We start from the raw sequence: 24,337 nt of genomic DNA on the forward strand, positions 1-24,337 counted from the left end.
GCCGTAAATGTCAAGAATGTAGTTGGCGCCCTCTGCTGGGTAACAGTATTTACTACAGCTAACGCAGAACTAAGGATGATGATAGATAGATAGATAGATAGATAGATAGATAGATAGATAGATAGATAGATAGATAGATAGATAGATAGATAGATAGATAGATAGATAGATAGATAGATAGATAGATAGATAGATAGATAGATAGATAGATAGATAGATAGATAGATAGATTCTATTTATAGATTAGAAAAGAAAGATAGATTCTATTTAGAGGAGAGGAGATGATGAGATAGATGATAAATAAATAAAATAAAAGTATTATGTAAATTATTATTTTGTAACTAAATATTACCAGAGGTGCACAGTAGTGAAGTATTTTTAGTTTCCTTAAGTACATATCTCAAAACTTACAAAGGTCAAGAGCTGCACAACTTCTTCAAATAAAAGCAGATCAGTCCACAACTTGGTTATAAAGGTGCTAGGTGTAGAATCAGTACCATATGCCCCTTCACTCGCCCTTAACCAGCTCTTCACTTCGTCTCTGTGAAAGCAATGGAAACTGCCGCAGGTGCTGAGGAAATGTGCCAGCCAGCTCTACGGAGCTCTTTAACATCTGTTTTCCTTTCACTGAGTTTGAAGAAGGTGCCCCAGTTCTAGAAGATGCCCTGCATTATTCTGGTGCCAAACATGAGGTGTCAAGGCACCCTACAACCTAATTTAACTCACTTTCTGGGCACTTTTACTCTTTGGTGAGCAGATAAGAGGAGCTAGCTATACTATAGAGGAGCAGATTATACACCGGCCTGCCTTGATGCCTGTCTTCAACATTATATATCTTTCTTTGTCTTATAATGTTTCCACTTTATTTTCTGAAGCAGATTAACTCATTCAAGCTGAGACATAATAACAAACAATTTATGAACCCGTTTAAGGGGCATAAAGCGGATTAATTATTAAGAATTTACAAACACTTGTATGCATACTGTACCTAAGAGAATCCGCAGGGAGATCAATAATCGCTCATTTCTCATCAAAATATTATTTAACAAAATTTCACATCCTCAAAACTATGCGGTTTAATCTCAAGTAGATGTTTCCTTCACATTTGCATCATTTCATCATTTTCAAGTTCCTCCTAACAATTTTTGAAAGACCAGGTTTAAAATATTTTCCTAAAAACAAGCTGTAATGTAAAATCAGCAGAAACTTTGTAAACTATTATGGTTGTGACCAACCAAGCTGACATTTTTTACATTCCATATATAGAGATTTTTCCTAAAGACTGAAGAATTGAACATTGGACAACAATTGAACAAACAACGTAAGGAATCAGAAATCAATCTCACATCCATAAATTATAGCGACAACAAAGCTACTATAAAGAGACATGAAAGCATTGGCCATTGAAAATACCACACAAAATGGGTGAACATGAAAATGACTAAAAATAAAGGCCTTTATAATCATTGTTAAAGTCCCCATGAAACGGAAGTTGCGATTGACCTCTTTTGCATATCGTGATATGTGTCCGAGTGAAACGGCTTCTGAAATTAGAAAAAAATGTAGGGCGGGGCTTTATTTTGCCCTTCCCTTTTTGATTGGTTTGTTGTAAATTGGGCCTGGAGGGGAGGGCTAAAAATGCCTGGCCATTGGACAGTTGGTATAGTCCTACCTCTTTTTTGTTGCGTCATGTGGTGAAGAGTTGTTGTTGAGAGGGAGAGAGGAGCTTAACCTTTTTGATTAAAGATTACAAGTGCAAATTAATTAAAAAATATATTGGTGTGCACGGATAAATCATTTATAATAATCACTGCAACACTGTGTAAAACACTTAGAAACTTCCTGTTTGATTGCATGGTGACTTTAAGCCTCTGCCTCCTCCGTTAAAATGATCATTGTCGATTATAATAAGCTCTCAGAATGCTTTTTAAAATGCCAATACGATTGCTTAGTTTCTAAATAGCCAAGAAACAAAATACGATTATGGCTCTCCTTACTAGTATCTATCAAATCTAGTTAAATCAGAAAACTATGTCTTCAAAACGACAATGGGCACAACTGAATGGACACCTGTATTTGTGTTTTGCAGGATTTAATGCGTCTTTAATGAAATGTAGTGGAATACACCCAAAAAAATGAGTACTTAAGGTCTTTGCATGTACAGTCCGAAATTTTCGTATTCGTTTTTTCTTATTTGGCGCTCATTTGTACGGTGTCTCTCAAAATGCTACGGATGCGAAAAACGCAGAAAATCGAACCCAGTCCGAATTTTTATATGACGGACGAAAATATCGGAGGCAGTGTGTATGTGTGATTGACACAACGTGAGGTCGTATTTATTTTTTAACGTGCGGAAATTTTGGATGCAAATTTCAGACTCAATGTGAAATGGCCTTTACTCAGCACTTCCTTTAGAGACAGAAAGATATGAATTGTTGACAGCATGTTGAACAGTCATGTAGCACCAAAGTACAAAAAAAAAAAACACAAAAGGAATGTATAGGTGAGGACAAACACAAATAAATAGCAATAGACGTACGATAGGTAACATGACTTCTTCAAACAAACATACTTTATTGTATATGTGTGCCGTCCAGTTCTTTGAATGGGAGATTGAATGAGGTCGATGAAAAATATTTAAAGACATTTACAAAGATAAAATAAAGAGTAAGCATACCTAACAATATTAAATCTATTGTTATCTATGTTAAACATGAAACACGTTAAACAAACAAAAGAAAACATGAATAAAACCCAGACATAATAAATAAACACAATGAAATTGAGGCAAAACTAACTGTCATTACGCAACTTTCTTTTATCATGCCATTTATGTGTCAGGAACAAACAAATGTTATTAATGTTGATTTTCAGTATTTCTTCTGATGAGGCCTAAAAAGCGACCTTAAAAATTAACATTTTAATTATGTTTAAAAAAAACATTTAATTATTTTAACTGCTCCTGATTTGCACTGTGTATGAACAAGATAAACCAGTACAACCAATACAAAAAAACATCTATGATATCAAGGCTTGCCAAGTCCGCATTTTTTTTTTACTGTAAAATATGCATTTTTGGAGTTTTGGCGACTGTGGTCTCTGGGCTAGTTTTGATTAACCATTGGGGCTGGTTTTGTTTCATAGACCTAGCAAACCTGATGACATCAGTAAAATCCTGACATCATTGAGTTACATTGCAAAAATGTCTTAGGCCGTGTTCACACTTGACTTCTTTTTTGAAGCTCCTAGCGTCTGTTTTATATTATAATCCTATGGAGTAAACCGTGTTTTCAAAAAAAGTCCTGCGCTTTTTTAAACGCCAGCACCAGTGTTTTTTCTGCAGCTCAGAGCGTCTTTTGAGGTTGAAAAAAGTTCAACTTTTCTGAAAAAAACACCCTAGGTCAAGCACCTTTTTCACAGCTAACCAATGACAGAGACCTGTCGTTTCCATAACAACATGCAAGGAACGTGATTGGTCAAGAAGACTCAAGCTCGAAAAAATAAAATAGCGGCCGAAACGCCCGTTGGAGCATAGTTTTGTATAAATTTAAGTTTAATTTTCACTTTCAATAACTTCTGATTGCATTTCTAGTGAGAAATTAGTTTTGTAGTTTTTAAATGTGATTGGTTATTGCAAAGACACTCTCTGTTTATAATTCAAATAGACTTCCGTTACGCTGCCAATGAAGCCTGTCTGTCTCTCTAAGCTGCCTTCACGCACAAATGCTATCTTTGAACATTACCGGCTGCTATTTTAAACCACAATGCTGCAAGCGTTTTTCTTTTTCTAAAAAAGCGCCATTGTCAACTTTTTCTAGTCAAAAAAGAAGTCAAGTGTGAACACGGCCTTATTCTGAAATGTTCTGGTAACAATATCATAAAATCCTGAAATCAAGATGAACTAAAGCTAAGCAGGTATTTTTGAGCCAAGAACACGTTGCATTGATTTATGCATCTTACTTTAAATTCAATTTAAGGATGTTAGATATTTTAACTGGAAAACAAAACAAATTCATTTGCTGTATAAATTAAGCAGTACACAAAACTATTTCATAAACCTGAAAGCAATTATATGAAAACTGTTCAAATCACATAAAGCATAAAGACAATTACAGTAGATTGCACTTTTATTTCTATTTTCTTTTGATTTTATTCTTTTTCTATATACACACATTTTAAAATCAATTTTATTGTCTTTTAAATTCAGCTGTATTTGTAATTTTAAATCATCTGCTTTTTAAAGATGTCTTATGCATTATGTATTCTTTTTTTCGTTTGTCAATCATTTTATGTAAAGCACTTTGAATTACCTTGGATCAAATATAACGTTAAACTCACGTTAAATGTACTGACCGAGTTAAACTCATTAAAACGTGCAAAGTACAAGCTATCTGACATTCATCATCATATATTCCTAATGAAACCTCTATCAAATCCATGAGACGCAGTATCCTGCTTTAAACTTTCAATCGGCTCTCATCTGAAATCATAAAAATCCGATGATTACTTGTGTGTTAGAAAAACTGAATGCAAATGATATTTACATTAAAAGTTTGTGTTGCTCTAAAATGTCTACAAATGGAATTTAAAAAGAAATCAAACTCAACAACGCAAATCCAAGCAACCGGCATAACAACAATCTTTTGTCGCACTAGTCTTCATAATTAAAGTAGAAATTAGTGATCAAAAGAGATTTACTTGTTAGTGTCTTCTAATTCAGCTAAAACAAGCTCTGAAATGTGTTTGTTAGGAGTACCTCCTTATCCTCTGTACAAAGTTAAATAACAAGGAAATTAATCTGGCAACCCTACGGGAATTACTCTTCATATCATAGTCCAAAATATACAGAAAGAAGTTAAACAGCATCAAAATAGGCAAAGATGATTATAGTCATTTTTCCCTGAATGACTGCGAGAAGATATTGACTGGGCTGAGCAATAATTCCAAGTCTCTAAAATAAAATTTCTGATAAGGACTTAGTGAAGTAGTTCATATGTTACGTATTTGAAACAATAATCTATTTTAGGGTCTGTGTTGTGTTTTTCCGTTGTACATACCATTCTCACAGAATAAGTCTTAATTTCATTTTTAACATCTTTACAAAAAAAGTCCAAATGGGAAAGAAATGTAAACGGTTCGGTGCAGTACTGAACTTTCTCTCGGTCATCAAAGTGCAACTTGTAAGCCCTCTTAAAATAAAGACTCTCACTGTTGAGTACACTCCCCGGGTGTCTCGTCCTGATGGCTGTCCAACACGCTCTCATTCTTATACTCCACTGCCACCTACAGGACAAGAGAAACAAGTGCAAGTGAGTAGTTGTAGTAGCAAACAAGCCCCAAATGGAGGCAGTCAATCCTAACAAAACAGAGAAACAACCACCAAACAATCTAATCTCAGGCATCGCTATTTTCAGGGGGCTCATCCCGCCCATGCCGGATGACTGACCTCACCTGCTGCCTGCCACCTACCCCACAGCTACAGTACATTTATCATATACAGCGAGATGCTGTTTCAGCCAGATTCTCTGTCGTTCCTAAACAGAGTCTACAGGCAGATTTACATCTCGTCTCTGCTGCCCTGCTGTTTGTTGTACACCTCTGCACGGTGATGAATCATTCCCTGTGGCTGCTGAACAGTAATGGGAACAGATGTTTGTAGAATACAGCTCCAGCCACCTAAATGACACGTTTGGAATGCAGTAGGGAAAACAAGTTCTGGCAGCTGACGCAGCAGGTTGCTTCAGGGTTACAACTCGTCTTTCGGTGGCTTTGTCACAGGGTACGTGACATTTAGCGGTCGAGGACCCATCCTGGAGGGCACTGAATCCCCCGATACTAAGTGAATTAAATTAGGCTTGTTTATAAAAGTGTAATCTTGAGGGTTTACTTTGCTTATTTTTATGAACACTATGCAATTATGTAAATTAGGACAGGTGGTATAAACATACCACACAGCGGCCATTGCTGAACATCTAATTCACACCTAGAAATGTCTGGTGTTGGTGCACAAAGCGGACTCTGCTAAGAAATTATGCTAATTTTTATGCATTTGCCATTTTTTATTTTACATTTAAGCAGCTGGTCTTAAGGTGATTTCTAGTAAATGTATGACGTCATTGACTTTCAAGTGCACTTAAGCAGAGTAACCACAAAAGTCTTCACGTGTCACAATATTTTTTGTCCTCATAGCTTATCTGTTTAATTAAACCCCTGTTCATGTTTGCATCCACCTTCAATAGCAGAGAGTGAGAGGGGAAAAAAAGCAATGTATAGTTGTGAAAATACTGTACCTGATAGGAATAATGTGATTTGTAAGTGATCCATTTCTTCAAGTCAGTCTTGTCTCCCACAGACAGAGAGCGCACAGTGGCTTTAGATGCCGAAGCAGACGGCATATCAAACTCAACCTCCACCAGACATTCAAATTTAGGTGGAACCTCCCAGTCTGATCCCAGTTCCAACCGGCAGAAGAAAGTATGAGGATGCCCAAGTGCTACAAAAAACAAAACTTTTTAATATTGGGTCATGTGTTCATTCGTTCGTTCATTTATTTATTAATTTAAAAGGACATACATACAACTTTCCAATTCAATTGAAAACAGACCATGAATCAGGGTATATAAAATTGATAACATCAGTTCTTTTTAAGACTTCTCATCTTATTGTGCAGAGGTAACTATTTATGAGTGGATTAAATTAATCCGATAAACATTATAATGAACATTGTGACTCTTTGGCACTTTCACTTTTCATTGTTTGTTCGAACAACCCCATTGGCTCAACCAGTTGTGTGAATTTAGGAACAGGACTAGCTTATTGTCCAACAAGAATTTATTAATTTTGGAATTTCAATTGGTGCCACTAACAATACAGAAACTAGATATTGCAGCTTTAACTATGACATCAGAATGTTAAACAAAAATGTGCTCGCTTGAGGAAAGAGTCGTTGTAATGAGCCATAAAGTGTGTGTCAGAAGGACAGCCTGTGAATTAACAGAGCGTGACAGTCAGAGCTTTGTCTAACCAATCAGACTTATGCAGGGGAAAGAAACCCTGCTGATGGACTGCCACTGACAACTGACACCCTAAAGTACTGACTATTTACAGACAAAAACCAGCACTAGTCACGTGAACAAGCAGATGCTATGACAACAGCAAACCAACAAACAAAATAAAATATTATATCTACTCCGGTGCACTTGATTTGGAATTCAATATTGCATTAAAAACTTGTTTTCAATACATTGTGATTTAAGGGATCATGTTTAAATGTGAGAATTAGATTATCGACAAAAAAACTTGCACGTCAAGTCAAAATCTTCTAGTGGCGCTAATCTTGTCATAAAAACAAAGAAAAACGTGAAAAAAGAGACACCATTTTTAAATACTGGTACCTTGGTACCTTAAATTCTTACTTCAGCAATAGTGTCTCACCTGAGTTCTTGTCTGGTAGTCGACTAATCCTCCACACCACAGACTTGAAGGCTTGCTCGTATTTCGCCGTGCCGAGGGTGACCCTCATAGCCGGTTCCGCCCCCGAAGCACTGGTTGAACCAAAGCTGGCTCCTTTATTGAAACGAGCCTTCAGTGACTTTTCACCCGTCACGCTCTCCCGTCTAAAGTTCTTCGCCCAAATTTCAGGTATGGGGTAACGGATAGCGACATTCTCGCACGGTATCAATGTTAAAGGATCCCGATTGGATGAGAAACCCGTCGACATCACTAACCAGGACTGAACCTCAACCTCGGCACCCCTGATGTTAGCAACAGTTCTGAGAGTGAACGGGAGGGTTTTTTCTGCGAACGCCGTGCAAAAACGCAGAAGCTCAAAGCGACGGCCGGTAGGGGGGCTAAACGTAATGGCTCGGGACTCTGCAAATTCCGAGTGATCCGAGCATTCGTGAAGTCGACAATCACGCAGTTGAATCCAACGTGACGTCGTGTTAGGAATGATGTCGTGCCGGGAAACGACTTCTTTACCTTTGACCTGGACATCATTGAGACCGATACTGCAAGGTGGAGAGGCGTTGAGGAAGGCTAACATGTTGACACGGGTCAAAACAAGCTGCTCCAAGATACGACTGTCACCTTTGGCCAGAACTCCATAGAAGCTATCTCTCACCTCCACATAGATCTCCTCCTCAGTGTATGTTGAAGGCCAACTCAGTCCTTCTTTATCCACAGAGAGGCTCCCAAGCGTCTCCTGGAGGGCATGACGGAAGCTCAAGAAGTCACGGTAGTTTGTTGTCCCAAGCTTTACGACTTGGTCTCTCACCGGCATATGAACCACGCTGACCTTGGGCTGGATCTTCCTCTTCTCCTTGTAAGCCACGTGGTCTACGCTAAGAGTATGAACACGGCCGTTGTCGTCGTAGTTCTGGAGCTTGGGTTCGGATATCTCATGCTGGGAGTTCAGCTGGAACTCTTTGAAGGGCTTTTCCAGGCCTTTCTCGTAGAAAAGTTGCAGCTGGCTGCTGTTCGTCAATCTGACAAAAATGGGTCCCCAGTGACGTGACGACATGATGTTTTTCTTCTCAGGGATGCGCAGAAGCATGGGCCAGCCTTCCTGAGAAATCATCTGGTCTGGTTCGTAGGTGGAGTCAACTGAATCCTCCGCCTCCACAGAATCGTCCGGTAGGGTAGGACTGCCATCACGGTCTGGGTCAGAGATGTATATTTTCCTTAGTTGATCTAGACCGTCTTCAGTATCTATTCCCTTGTGCGCAAGCAAATTAGATTCTCTTCTGACATCACAGTCCTGAAACGCAAAAAACGGCGACCTAAATGTGGAGACATCAGGTGACTCCGAGGACAGACCAATGACCTGGGGTGCAGTCTGCTCTGTTGTGTCAAAGAAGGCACTGAAAGGGTTAATAGAAGAGGGTTGCAGGCTTGAAAAGTCATCATCCAGGAAAGGATTCTTCTTGTCATAAGGGCCGCTGTTGTTCAACAGTGTGTTATCGAAAGCGAAGACAGAACTGGTGCCATCAGGGGTCAAGTCCAGGATGTGTCTTTCTGTCACCTGACTGGAAAAGGACGAGGAAATCAGGTTTCTGTTGGCATCCTGCAGTGGAGAATTGTTGAGGTTGTCTAGTTTTATAGTTGACGGCCTCCCTGGAGGCTGGAACGCAGAGTCCTGATCGTCATCGAAAGTGACCCAGCTGGCAAAGTGGTTGGAGGTGACATACGATTGGCCATTAGTGTGTTGGTTGTTGGCTGTCCAGTTGAAAGGCTCCATGTTCATTCCTTCATCTTCTTGGGACACAGAGGAATCTATTAATAAAAGAATATGACGATTGCTCAATTTTAGGTCTTCTGCACTTTATAATGCATACTTTCAAACAGAAGTATTATGATATTACCAGAAAATAGACACGCATGTTAGGCCTACTGTAAATGTCTGTGTAATCTCATAAACATGAAAATAGATCTCCTTTATCTTTCCAGTAGCCTGTGAGTTTATTTTTAACACAAATGTAATGAGAGTCACAATGGTCGGACTGTCATGAGACGACTGAAAGACTATTAACAGGAAGAAGGCAGATTCCAATCAATCACATTTCATAACCCTGCACATTGTACATTTACAGTCCTTCCATGCACTAAAATAAATAAATGAGTCACTAGAGGCCATGATGCACTGTGATGTTATCATGGTAATGCATATTACGCACAAAGTGAATCTTGTTGCTTCATAAATTGGTGGAAACAGCAATAAAATAAAACACACTAATGCACAACGCATACAGCAGCAACATTTATTATTAATGATATTATTCACAATAAACATTTTCTCCATCAAGTAATGTAGTACATTAGCCTAAATGCAGGCTGTTTACAGTTACCATGCAATGTGGCAAATGAATATAAGACAATTTAAGGAATAAAACTAATTTGAGGTCAGAAGTATTTTGGATATTCTATGTGACTCATCCAATCAGATTTGAGACCTAAAACTACAGGGGTACATTTATTCAATACAGATACAATGCACTGAGATGAGACCACATGAGTGTCGTTTTGTTTACTCTGAGAGTTACGTAATATTTGCATTTGGGCAAAAAGGATCTAGTTTCAGGAAGAAGACGATAGCTGACTAATTGTTTCTTTAAGTCACAGCATGCCTACAGAAGGCGGTGGCAAGATAATATTTTATTCATTTCAAGGGACCTTTGTAATCACAACAAACAAGGACAAAACTGTTTTTTCCTACTGCTGACAAAAACAGTTTGGTCTTGTACATTTCACTTGCAAGTGGCTATCCGAAATATACCTCAGACTGATGAAGAATGAGAATAAAAAAGCAACATCATTGTTTATCTATTCAAACTAATGAATCTCTTTGCTTCCAAACTAGTTTGAAACCGAGCTGAAACTCTTGGCCGTTCTAGCTCTCGACAGCCAAATGAGACAGACAGTCTTTACCTGTTGCTAGGCACCAGCATTCCCCACCTCAGACCTACTTTTGCTGCCAATGCAACAAAGCAGCGAGTGGTCTTTCTCACATGCTGAAAACTAGCATGAGCACGCTATGCACAAACAACCACTTTTAGTATTTCAAATTAAATTCCAGACCACATCAAAAATCATAAACCACAACGAAAGCAATGGGCTAATAATTAATACTCGCATTAAGCAATAAAAAAACGGACTATTTAATGTAATGTTTGTGCATACAATGACTTAATCCTCATATTAGTTTAACAGGGCTTGGCCTGTTATCAATGCCTCATGTCACAGCTGAAACTATGACAGAATCTAATTAAAGACTACAATACACGCCTGCAAAGTGCCCACAAGATATGCGCAGACACATAAGCAAACATAAAGCGACTCTGACTTCAATGCTGGGATTTTATCAGCCCTGGAGAGAGGAGGTTAAAAGACTCCTGCAGTGTTTGGAGTTCAGAAAAAAATGCAACGTCTTGAACATGAATGCCTACGAACTTCTGTGTACCTCTGAAGCAAGTTTGTTCATGTTTTTACAAGCGGGCTACATCAAATCGACCAGAGGGTGATGTGCGAATCTTAACCATCAGCAAAAATGTCAAGGTGTAACCGAGTTCAAGTGACATTTACATCAGGGAAAAAATAAAGCAACATACGAGAATTGACATGTAATGTATTTTTAGTTGAGTTGCACCATATAAATATTCTAGAAAACGTAATAATGCTAATGATTAAAGCATGAAAAACAATACATATTTTTTAACAAGTTTATCCTGCACAATTTAGCTTTTTTAGTCATTTTAGGTTTAGACATGCTAAACAAGACAAAATCCTAATAAAAGCACTTTTTTTGTCTATCACAAATCTGCAAAAGAAAAGAAAGAACCAGTTGCTAAGCATCAACTTACAGGTATTTGGTCAATCTTCCAGCTCCGAAGCACAGCACAGCATGGACGCAGCACTAGAACTCATCCTTACGCTCCATAAGCAATGCCAAGCGGGACTCAGACAAAATGTTCTCACCTCCCTCTCTTTCTCGGCTCCCTAGAGGCCAGTGCAATCGACCCTAAAGACACAAATTGTGCCTTTTTTGAAAGAAACTGAATTGAAACTTAGAATTGAAAGATGCGCTTAATGCTACATCAGCATTTAAAGATGCCCAATCCGGTCACGTATTCAATAAAGAGGAAGCAAGTCTGGCTACATGAAAACCAAAGCACTCACACTGTTAGTCTGCAAGTCTTTACAAAACAAAGAACTCAAAAATAAAATCTGAAGCGGTTTAAAGTCTAAAGCAGACAGAAAGACTCACCAGTACTACAGACTCAAGGTCCAGGTGCTAAGAAACAGATGGGACGGCAATTGCAAGGCTTCATTACAGCCCCACACGTTAAGCAGCTGGTCACATGACCTGTTCTGGCCGTGAAGTGGCCCGCGTAACTAAGCACAGACATGTAGATGCCTGTTGGTCTGTCTGTTCCCCATCAAAAACAAACTCTTTGAGTGTAGCTGTCCTTACAGAAACTGTGCCACACCTCAACACCATCAAAGACAGAAAGACATTCTTTGAAATATGATTGGTGGAAAACAAGGTCAGAAAGTTGCCTGCCCTCACACATCTCTCCACATCACTATGCAAATAGGGCTTTGTCTAGACTGTAAAACCAGCGATTCAGTTCTTTGAGTATCCTTATTATTCATCATAAAAAAGAGAAGATATCACATGCGACTATTTCACTTGAATCTATGTGAATTAAAGCCAAGAGTAGAAACAAATGGTTGACAGGTTGACGAGTTCATAGAACTGTTGTATAAAGCAATACAGTCACATTATCCAACAAAACCTTATCCGACAGCCCTTGGGGTCTAAGAGACGGCATGTTTTTCTTTGGAATGACATGATTCAACATGCCGATGGATCGTTTATAATGAAATCAAGTTGATTCTTGTGCTTGTGATAACCATTCCGATTTCTGAATGACCGTTTTAGCAGTTTGGCTGGACTGAGGATGAAGATTCTTATTTAACAATCCTGTTTTCAGTGATAAGCGCCCATTAAATGCCACAGATGCTGGAGAGAAGACAGATTGGAAGTGTCATCTCTCACAGGCAGAGCCTTCCTATAACTTGAAACAGAGTGACAGCTGCAGGTGTTTTCACGAGAACATTTGCAGGGGTCAGAGGTCGTGAGAGGTAAGGAAGGACACGAGAAGCCTGGCAGGACGTGCTCTTAAACAAGCTGTTGCTCTGCTCTCTGACCTCAGTCGATCCGAGATTACAGTTTGTGTCTGTTGTCCTCCGCAGAGATTTGAAACCGACGACAATGCTCGCCTGTGCCGGCTCCGCTGGATATGACAACTCCACACGCACTCCCTCTTCCTCTTATTACACACACACATTGCATCTCTATGGACGGCAGCATTCTTCTACATCACCGGAATAAGAAGGAAATGAAAATGAGCATTGTATATCAAATGCACTGCACATAAAGAACAGCATTTACCATCTGTGCCTGTAAATGCGCCTGACACAAAGCTTCCATGAAGAGTCTCTTCTCCAGCGCTCTACACTATACAGCTGTATAAACACCCTGCGTTCACAGTAGTCTCTGCTTACAATGACACATTCATGTGAAACAGTAGCGTATGCGCTTCATATAAGCCGTAAATCCCATTCACAGAACGCTAATAATGAAAATGTTTGAAATACAGTAAACAAAGTAGATTCACTGGGAATAATGTGGTGTATGCAATATGGACAAACTGTCTAGAATGACCACGTGTACATATTATCAGTAATTGCTCAAACATTTACACCCGGTCATAAAAAAACAATTGCGTATCAACACCCACGGGTCACATGATGGGCCCTAAACAAACAGCGCGACACCCTGCTGCCAAGTTTCAGCAAAGTACACATCAACACGCACCCTACCCACTGGCCTTTTTTCCCCAGGCCCTCCTTTGGTTAAAAATGCATAATTCTGTATGAGAATGTTGTGAATGCACTATAAATAAATAAATATATATATAAATATAAATAAATATATAAATAATAAAATAAAATAATAAATGTATTATGTCAATTATTATTTTGTAACTAAATATTACCAGAGGTGCACAGTAGTGAAGTATTTTTAGTTTCCTTAAGTACATATCTGTACTTTCAGATTTTACCTTGGAAAAAATTTACTTCAGCACAATCAAAAGCATATCATCATCATTTTTCTTCTACTACTTCTTATAAATACATTTTTGTTTTTAATACTTAAGTGTCGTGATTCTGGCTCGTCGTGTCTTTCTTGATCTTGTGGTAGAATCACGGCAGGATCTCTTATGTGTGGAGAGAGTCATTTTGACCCTGTCGGCCTTCGATACTCTCTCCGGTCCTTGTCTGTGTTCCCGCCCTTTTGTATCTCTCGTTATTGGTTGTTTATTAGTTCATGCCCCACACCTGTTCCCCTTTGATTTGTCCCTCTATTTAATGCCCTGTGTTCTCTGTCTGGTGTCGGATCATTGTTCTGTTATGTTGCACGTGTGGGTGAGTTCTTGTCTTGTTAGTTAGTCAGTCTAGTTTGTAGTGTTCCTATTCGTTGTGTTATTAGTTTAGTCTTGTCAGTTTAGTTAATCTTGTTCTTGTTTTGTTATGTTTACCCCCACGTGGGTCTTTGTTTTGAGTTTTGTTAATTATTTATTAAAAGTCTTGTTAACCCCTTACGTCCCTGTCTGCACTTGGGTCCTTTGTCTCTCACCTCACCCGAGTTCTTGACAGAATGATCCGACCCACGTCGGACCCAGCAGACAGAGGGATCTCAGCGGGAGGGGACGATGCCACCGGACTCCCTTCCAGGGTTGAATCCGCCGGACTCCCTTGGAGGGTAGAGGCTGCCGGGCTCCAGTCCAGAGTCGGGACCGCCGGACTCCCTTCCGGGGTCGAGACTGCCGGAGCCCCGTCCAGGATCGAGACCGCCGGGCTCCCTTCCAGGGTTGAGGTCGTCGGATTCCCCTCCAGGGTTGAGGCCGCTGGTGTCCTGTTCCCGCTGCAGATCCCTGCCGGCTTCCCAGCTGGTGCCCAGGCCTGTCGAGTCGACTCTTTTTGTGTGTTTTGTCCTTGTTTGCTGCCCAGCTGCCAGAGAGCGCTGCCCAGCCGTCGGAGATGCTGCCCAGCTGCCAGAGAGCGCTGCCCAGCCGTCGGAGATGCTGCCCAGCTGCCAGAGAGCGCTGCCCAGCTGCCGACATCCTGTCCGGTCCTGTCGTGTCGACATCCAGGTCTGCCCAGTCGGTGATAGCCGGTCTCCCAGCCGGCCATCCAGCCGGCGCCACGTGTTGTCCAGCCGGCCATCCAGCCGGTGCCCTGTCCAGTTGAGCCGGCCGTCGAGCCGGCGCCATGTCCTGTCCAGCCGGCCTTCCAGCCGGCGCCATGTGTTGTCCAGCCGGCCATCCAGCCGGCGCCCTGTCCAGTCTAGCTGGCCGTCGAGCCGGCGCCATGTCCTGTCCAGCCGGCCATCCAGCCGGCGCCATGTACAGTCGAGCCGGCCGTCGAGCCGGTGCCATGTCCTGTCCAGCCGGCCTTCCAGCTGGCTCCATGTTGTCCAGCCGGCCATCCAGCCAGCGCCATGTACCGTCTAGCCGGCCATCCAGCCGGCGCCATGTACTGTCCAGCCGGCCATCTAGCCGGCACCATGTACTGTCCAGCCTGCCATCCAGCCGGCGCTATGTACTGTCCAGCCGGCATTCCAGCCGGCACCATGTCAGTGTTTGGTTTTTTATGTATCATGTTTTTGTCATGTCTTATATTATGGTTTTTGTCATTGTCTTGTCTTGTTTGTGCCTTTTGGAGCGTCAGGATATCGCTCCTTAAGGCGGGGGTTCTGTCGTGATTCTGGCTCGTCGTGTCTTTCTTGATCTTGTGGTAGAATCACGGCAGGATCTCTTATGTGTGGAGAGAGTCATTTTGACCCTGTCGGCCTTCGATACTCTCTCCGGTCCTTGTCTGTGTTCCCGCCCTTTTGTATCTCTCGTTATTGGTTGTTTATTAGTTCATGCCCCACACCTGTTCCCCTTTGATTTGTCCCTCTATTTAATGCCCTGTGTTCTCTGTCTGGTGTCGGATCATTGTTCTGTTATGTTGCACGTGTGGGTGAGTTCTTGTCTTGTTAGTTAGTCAGTCTAGTTTGTAGTGTTCCTATTCGTTGTGTTATTAGTTTAGTCTTGTCAGTTTAGTTAATCTTGTTCTTGTTTTGTTATGTTTACCCCCACGTGGGTCTTTGTTTTGAGTTTTGTTAATTATTTATTAAAAGTCTTGTTAACCCCTTACGTCCCTGTCTGCACTTGGGTCCTTTGTCTCTCACCTCACCCGAGTTCTTGACACTTAAGTACATTAAACATCCAGTACAAATCCATTTCTTACTTTTACTTTTTGCTCGAAAATTTTTATTTACTTTAATGCCGCGGTCAGACTAGACTTTGAGCATGCGAAATTCGTTCGGGTGGTGCTGCTAAAATGGCCAGGAGAGATTCCTCCATCTTTTACATTTCTGTACCAGGAGGTCTATTGGGTCTACTTCTATTGGTCTCACGCACTGTAGTGACGCGAATTCACAGATCAGACTTCACCAAACTTGAACTTTGCTACACAGCGAAATGCGAAATATCTTCGGACCGTCTGTTGCATTCGCATACGTATGAATGGAAGTCAATGGAACGAAAAGTCAAGCATGTGCAAATAAAGACATGTACTGTATTTATGAAGTCTATTATGTAGTGGAGTGAAAAGTATGATATTATGCTTTACAATAATACAATGTAGTAAGTTAACATTTTTCCAAAAGTAAAAACCTTCCAATAAAGTATATATATTTGAAAAATAGGAAAAGTACTTCACTACTGTCTGATTACGATATACGGTTTCAGCGGCAAAAACATAAACAAACGTTATGTGGCCCAAAATTTACTTCCGGGAGACCTCCACAAAGAATCAATAACTCTGACATGTAATTGCACCTGCACTGTGTGTGTTTTGGTCATGAATGATTTCTCAAATCCCATGTCTCGATGACAGCCTAGACCTTAACTCTTTCACTTACAGAGGTTACTACAGTGGACAGCTATCAAAAAACATTTTTGATGGCATAGTTGCACATCAACCACTACAGGGGACACTAGTCATGCACTGTCGCCTTTTCAGATGTCCACTCGAGTGGAAAAGTGAAAAATATGTGTTAAGAACCATTTTGTTATTCATGCCCTAAGAGCAATATGAACACATCTGAAACAAATCCTGACTGAGGTTGACATGATTCATGCATGAAAAGGTTAAAACAAAAAAATCCCCAAGACGTTCAGTATAGAACGCTCTGAAAAATCAGAGTTTCGGAGGTGGGCTTTTTTGACTTTAGACAGTAAAATGTCATTTAGCAATATCCTAGCAACCACACAGCAATGCCATGGCAACCGCTCAGGAAACCCTAGCGTTTTGCACTGGCAAGCATCACATACATTTTGTTCAGAAGATGTCAAATCTAGTTACTATGAATTATTCATTGCCTGATGCTTTTATCCAAAGTCACAATACTTTTGTAACAGGGACTGTTCATCTGGAGTAACTCAGATGTCTTTCTAATAGCATGTCCTCTTGATGGACCCCTTTAGTTACCGCCCTAGATTTTTAACCCCACACCACTGCACCGTAGCCAGAAACTATAGACATTTTTTAAAAGGCAACTGAGAACCTGAGAAGTCTGCCATGATTACAAATCATTTGACTTGTTTGGTATAATATCTGTTCTGACTAATAATTGCCATTTGAATTTCCTTCTAACGAAAATTCTGTTGCAGTGACTTCATCTTCCCTCAGGAGACAAGAAGCATGCCACATTTTAATAAATAAACCCATCTTGAGCACCTCACCCCCTCCTGTCACCATAGAAACCCTGGTCTGAGTGAGCTATTGCTGAAGGGCTGAGGCGAGAGGCCCAAGATGGATCGTGTAAAAGCGCTAACCTCTCCGCCGCAAATTACCTGCGTGAGAGAGAGCTTTCTGCCTCAAATCAGCACCGCGTCTCACCATCGCTCAACGCAGGGCATCGTCTGAGCAGCAGCTGTCACCGGACGCGTGAATTTATCCGTCCCGATTTCTCCATCATTTATTCCTAAACCTGCCGTCTTTTCATTCGGTCAACGTTCCTGCATGCGACCCCCGGAGGATGTGTAGGGATTTATTGAGGGATAATTCAGTGCGTGAAACATTTCCTGCGCGACTCTCACTTCCTCCCGTCTCCTCACGAGGGGACAGACTTAAATTACTGTTTGAGGATATAAACTCCCTCTTACAGATGTTCAGATTAAAAGTGTAACCTGTTTATAAACTAGCAGGGATGAGTTTCTGGTCCTTACCTCTGGTAATAAAGTGATAGTTCACCCAAAAATCTAAATTCTGTATTTTGTTTATTCACCCTCGAGTCGTCTGAAATCTCTAAAACTTTCTTTTTTTTGCAGAACACAATGTCTCGGTGGTTTTGTGTCATACAATGGAAGTCAATGGGGATCAGTGTTGTTTGGTTACCAACGTTCTTCCAAATATCTTCTTTGTTGTTCTCTAGAAGAACAAAAGTCATACAGGTTTGGAACGACAAGAGATGATGAAAGAAATTTTCTCCTGGTTACTAAAAACGTACTAAAAAGTCTTGACTCCTATCTGAGATTGTGTGTAAAAATATTAAAGGGAATATATGTTTAATCCCAACATCAAGATTTATTTGACATAATTTCTTGTATAAACACTGATCCCATTCCGGGATGATCTTTAGATAATCTGTGACTAACAAATTTTGGTGATAGACAGGCAAGAAGGCAGTCTTCTACTGCTGTCTAAAATGCACTGGTATATGCATCACAAATGCAATTGAAATTTTTACTCGGATGTGGTGGGTGATCAAATCAAAAACGCTTTGGACCCCATTTACACCTGTATTGACCGCTGTTCACCTTTGACCAAATCACCCTGATGAATTTGAATACCAGGGGAAAACGGGGTCTGTGTGATGCTTACCAGGAGAGTGAGGGCCGGAAGGTGTTTGACCGGCTCGCTCTTCCGTGTTAAGAGAGGGCAGGTCACAGGAAGACGCCCCCATGCTCACGGAGCCCTGCTCCTCTGATTGGGTGGTCCAGCTGCTTTCTGACGGAGGGACGTTGCTCCAGAAGCTGGCCGAAGAGCAAATACTGTGTCTGGGGCCTGCAATGAAATAAAAACTCCTCAGTGACATCCATTTATTATCCCACTCTGCCCAACCCGAGTCACGTTGAACATCTGTACGTGAGCTCGGGAATAAACACGTGTCACTAATGAACAGGTGTTATCATTGAATTACAATGAGACACTATTAAATATTCACAGTGGGGAAAAGTGCGTTAGTAAAAGGATTAAACATCAAGGATGAGGAGCGATAACTCTGCATACTGATGTGTATCAGCCTCCTCAAACAATCAAATCAACCGACTCCATGATTTTCATTAGCACCGCTGTAGCTGCTATCAGAGGACAGATTACTCAGGTTGTGATTTACTCTGTAGAAGAACAATGCGGAGAGCATGCTGTAATACCAAACAGATGATGTTGTGATTCAGGTTCATGAAACATGTACAAGCAGATGACACTTTTGAAGTTCTTAAGATACACACGGGCGCCTGTGTTGTTTCATTATACAGTCGGGAATCATACGCATTGCAAACACAGGCAGAATTTTTTTTTTTTTAAGAAGTATTTATCAGAAAGATGTTATGAGAAAGTCTGAGCTATCTTATAAGAGAAGTAAAACTGAGTGAAATGTTGCAAGTAAATGCTTGTTCTCTTTGGCCGAGTTCACACTAAGTTCTCATTGTCTTGTTCATACAACAGCATACAGGAATGCATTTACTGTAATGCCACTCTTTACTCTTGAAATAGCACGTGAATAATGCCTGTAATCATAGTAACAGTGGCCAAAGTAAATGGCGGCTTTCACAACACCATAAAGTCTTATCACAACTGACACGCCACCCAACAGACGATCAAGTTCATCCCTAAAACAAAATAAATCGACACTGGCTTGAAACAACAAATGCTTTTTTATTATTTTTTGGAAGTGAGTGTAGAGAACAGAATTTGGGTCCACAAGACCTCAAGACGGATGGGAGCGGTTCTGGAGGAAGACATGGAATATAGATTAAAACTTTTGGATGGCTCATATCTGTATCTCTGTGACTTGTGACTGAACGTCACATGAAAACACACACGAGACGCAGGCGTGAGCAGTACAGAGAGGATGTACTGTACTACTAAAGGCACAATTATACTTACTGGGGGAAACTGATGATGAAATTTTTGTTCTGCTAACCACAATTGAAGATGAGGAACTTGTGATTTCTTAACAATAACATTATTTTAACCCTAAAGAATTTATGTAAAATGTTAAACAAATGTTGATGCTTTTCACTCTTTTGTGACAATTCACCCAAAAACATAAATTACGTCATCATTTACTTACTCTCAAATTGTTGCAAATCTGTATCAATTTCTTTGTTGTGATGAACACAGAGAAAGATATTTGAAAGAATGCTTGTGCCAGTTCTTGGCCACCACTGACTACCATAGTAGAAAAAATTGCTTTTAGAAATTTCTTTGTTCTGTTGAACACAAAAGAAGATATTTTGAAGAATGTAAGAAAGCAAATCGTTCTGGGCACTTTTGACTACCACTGTAATTTTTCCTACTATTTGTTATTTTTATTCTTATGTCATTCTTCCAAAAATCTTTCTTTGTGTTTATCAGAACAAAGAAATGTATACAGATTTGGAACAACTTGAGGGTGAGTAAATGAAGACAGAATTGTAATTTTTGGGTGAACTGTCCCTTTCAGCATCTATATGTGCACAAAAGTTACTGTTTGACCTGACATTCTTCTGTAACCAAAATGATTTTTCCTATTTCATTCAATGCGCTTATTCTATACAATAAGGCAAAATCTATATTTTCATACGTCAGTGTTGCAAGTAAAGAGAAATCTAAAGGATTTTTAAAGATTTAAAGAGTACTCTTAAACTTTGAGAAAGAAACTAAAATATTCATCTGGGATTACTCCACCTTATCCTGAAAGCTTCCCAAACCAGTGACCTCACCACACAAAACTTCAGATGGCTTGATGCTTTGATGTACAAGTCATTTTTAAATAAAACACATGATGGAAACATTTGCATTAAAGACTGACCACTGTTTTCGTGCTGATTCTAAGTGATATTTAAATGCAAAGTTCAAACAAATAATAATTGAACTTAAACCCAGCTTCTGACACAGCACATTATTCTCCATCTAGACCACACATGGCACTAAAGCTGTAATCATATGTTAGACAGCGTCTATAATAGGAGAAAATAAATGGTACTTGAACAAGCCCAGTGCTGATCTCTTATGAAGGAATGACAGACTGACTGCACCCTTGACTTCATCCTAAAACAGGACAGCAACAGATGAGAAGAAAAACTGCTTATGATGCTTTGATTAGAAGGGTTTGGTCATTTGCATGCCGCTGAATTTGAGTCTCTCATAAGAGATTTCCTGGGAAAGCGTTACTCACAAACTAGTGGGGGGGTGGTTGATTCAGCGTGTGCGTGCGTGTGTGTGTGCGAGAGATTCAGCGTGTGCGTGCGTGCGTGTGTGTGTGTGTGCGAGAGAGACAGAGATAAAATAGACAGACAGACAGACAAGACTAGACCAAGCATCAGGGCATGAAGGAAATGACACAGTTCCAATCAGCCCAACCCAACTGAGTCAACTGTCTCCACTTCAAACTCTGTTTCCTTGTTGAAATGGGTGTTTTGTAATGGTTAAAACCTCAGTGTCTGTAAACACAAGGTTGCAAGTTTAAGTCCACGGAGCTAACATCATTGTGCTCTTGAGGCATTGCTCTAGATTTCTCCAGGCGGACTGTCTGGTAATAAGTGTAGCCCTACTATAAGTAAATTACTACTTATTCAGTGGTTGAGACAGCATCTGTCATCATTATTACAGGTTTGCACTACATCGTATTATGAAACGGTGGAATTATCATGACTATTATTTTGAAACGATTTAAGAGTTATAATGTCACATCAAAACAATAAAAATATAATAATCAAGAGGTCAACAGTTTACAGGAATTTTCAAGGTTCAATTACTTCATATCAGTATTTACGGCATATTGTTTATTACCACAGAGAGAATGAGTCTTTATTAATCAATTATATTCAGCGGAAATCTTTTTTACCATACAACTACAGATTAGGAGGCTGTTTACACGACGTCGATTTCAACTGAAACTTAAACCTTTTTATACGTTTTGGCCATTCGTTTACACAACAACGCCGTTTTGGGGGACTGAAAACGCAAACTTTTGATAACAGGTCTCAAAGTGCACGTTTTTGAAAACGGCGGCGCTATCGTCTCTGTGTAATCGGCAAGACGTAACTTTCTGAAAATACTGACATCGCGAGAATGAAATGGATCCATGTGAATGCACTAGATCATTTTGAATACGTTTTCTTGTGTACGTGAAACTTTTCAAAAAAGATTTTTGTTTTCAATTTTTCATCATGTAAACGAATAAACGTGTGAACTTGATATATTTCTTCAACTCCATGGCAACTCCACATTTCATGTCACTTGAAAGAAACATACTTATGCAATCCTCGTACCTTTTACCTGTGTCGGCGGAGGAGGAGATGGTGACCATGGTTTGTCATCAAACTGGACCCAGGAAGTCAAATTCTCTGGCTTCTGAGCCAACACAAAAGGTCCTTCCTCCCAAGAGGAGTCCATCTCAGACTTTTCAAAGGAGGGCTGGAGGCTGTCCTCATCTAGAGACCAGAAGTAACACAAAGTTTGAGAAATACAAAGTCTCTTCTCAGTACAAAAAGGTCACAGCTAAATGTTAAATCTAGCAGGGTGCGAGATGTGTGGACGGTTCCCGCTGTAATCGCTATGGAGCTATGACCTCAGGACCCAAGAATCTCACAGAAAGATCTAAACGCACACTCGCATGGCAAACCCAGACAAAGCAGGATGAACTGATATTCAACTAAACCAGCTACAATTTCCATCCGATTTATTAATAATGATGAGCAAAATGCTTGAAAATTTTCAGTAAGAAAAAAGAAGCTTCATATTCATTGTTATTTGTTTAATATGTGATTTATTTAAAGCTTACAGTAAATGTAATATGTACTGTATACTTTATCCAGTATAGATTTTGTTCCCTGGGAACTGAACCCGTGACCTTGATGTTGTTAGCGCTATTCTCTTCCAGCTACAGGAATATAATAGATGTTCTGTCTGACCTGGGTAAAGAAGGAAACCTGGAATGTGTTTGAAAAAAAGATAACCTATAAGTGAGGACAGCTTTCATCTGCCTTTTGGTACATACCTGCATGTGACTCTTCATCGGAAAAAGCCACCCAGCTTGGTCTTGGAGTTCCAGATGCGCTACCGGTTGTAGCAGCCATGAGAGGATGTGTCCTGTGTCCTCAACCGGACTCTTCTTGAGGAATTTGTCTCACTCCCCCAAACCTCTGGACGCCATGTCCACCTAGAAATCCTAAGAAACATAAACCGCCAATTACACCCTTATTAAGCCTAGGCATGGGCCGAATACTGGTTTTAAGGCATACTGCGGTTTATCACTTTCATCACTTTTTCACATACTGTTCATGTTTACTACTGTTCCAAATATTTTGTGATGCTTAAAAATCCAATCTATTGTGTTCGATGTTTTTTACTCCGACATTTAAAATAACACATTTTAAAGCTGCAACCGCAACCCACCATACCGTGAAACCATGATAGTTTGGCTTAAGGTTACCATACCGTCAAAATCTCATACCGGCCCATGCCTAATTAAGACTGAAGCATATAACCAAATTATATCTTGATTTCTTTCTTTTTTAATATATTAAATATATTTGGGATATGTGATTTGCTCTAAATAGCTTAAAAGAAATCTTCAAACAGCCATTTCTTTCAGACAGCATTAATATATTTAAAGCAAGAAGCAATATGGTAAAGCAATTTCCATATTCACAATACTGGTTACCTTTAGGCCGGACAAAATTAATATGTGACCCTGGATCACAAAACCAGTCTTAAGTAGCACAGGAACATTTTTAGTAAAAGACAAAAATACATTGTGTGGGTCAAAATGATCGATTTTTCTTTTATGCCAAAAATCATTAGGATATTAAGTAAAGATCATGTTCCATGAAGATATTTTGTAAATTTCCTACCTTAAATATATAAAAACTTTATTTTTGTGAGTGGATGGTCTGCCACAGTGCCCCTGATTAACAACTTCAAAGGCAATTTTCTCAATATTTTGATTTTTTTGCACTCTCAGATTCCAGAGTTTTAAACGGTTGTATCTCAGCCAGATATTGTCCTGTTCTAACAACTCATATATCTATAGAAAGTTTATTTATTCAGCTTTCAGATTATGTAAAAAATATAATTTTTTGTAAAGATTATTCGAAAAATTGACCCATAAGTTTTGTTGTCCAGGGTCACATATTGCAAATACATCTTATGATCTACTTAAAAGGATAGTTCACGCAAAAATGAAAATTCGTTCATCATGTATTCACCCTTGTGTCATTTCAAACGTGTATGACTTACTTTCTCCTGCAGAATACAAAAGAAGATATTTTCAAGAATTTTATTAACCAAACAACACTGGCTCCCATTGACTTCCATTTGTATGGACACAAAAATCACATTTCTTAAAATATCTTGATGAACAGCTAGAGGAAAAAAACAAGAGAAAGAAGCCCAATGACGAAAACAGCTTATATTACCTAAACAAATGGGACTTATTCATGTGACAAGAGTA

At 39.9% G+C, this 24,337-nt stretch overlaps 1 protein-coding gene across 5 annotated transcripts in view; it reads right to left on the reverse strand.

The window, feature by feature from the left end:
* Nucleotides 1-24,337, reverse strand: part of ston2 (stonin 2) — a 47,029-nt gene that overhangs the window by 16,068 nt on the left and 6,624 nt on the right. For 2 of the 5 annotated variants that reach the window (XR_008963677.1, XM_057344096.1), the window contains exons 2-7: nt 22,883-23,053; nt 22,155-22,316; nt 18,499-18,681; nt 7,435-9,273; nt 6,291-6,493; nt 5,210-5,283 (exon numbers count right to left, since the gene is read on the reverse strand). Coding sequence is in view for 4 of the 5 variants with exons in the window: in XM_057344096.1 (XP_057200079.1) it covers nt 5,210-5,283; nt 6,291-6,493; nt 7,435-9,273; nt 18,499-18,681; nt 22,155-22,316; nt 22,883-22,961 (2,540 nt within the window). In the remaining variant the exon portion in view is untranslated. Of the gene's footprint in view, nt 1-5,209; nt 5,284-6,290; nt 6,494-7,434; nt 9,274-11,761; nt 12,086-17,468; nt 17,671-18,498; nt 18,682-22,154; nt 22,317-22,882; nt 23,054-24,337 lie in introns of those variants that run through there. The other 3 variants (XM_057344097.1, XM_057344098.1, XM_057344099.1) reach the window with 3 other exon arrangements.

The sequence above is a fragment of the Triplophysa rosa genome, linkage group LG10, assembly GCF_024868665.1.
Source record: "Triplophysa rosa linkage group LG10, Trosa_1v2, whole genome shotgun sequence".
Lineage (NCBI taxonomy): Eukaryota > Metazoa > Chordata > Actinopteri > Cypriniformes > Nemacheilidae > Triplophysa > Triplophysa rosa.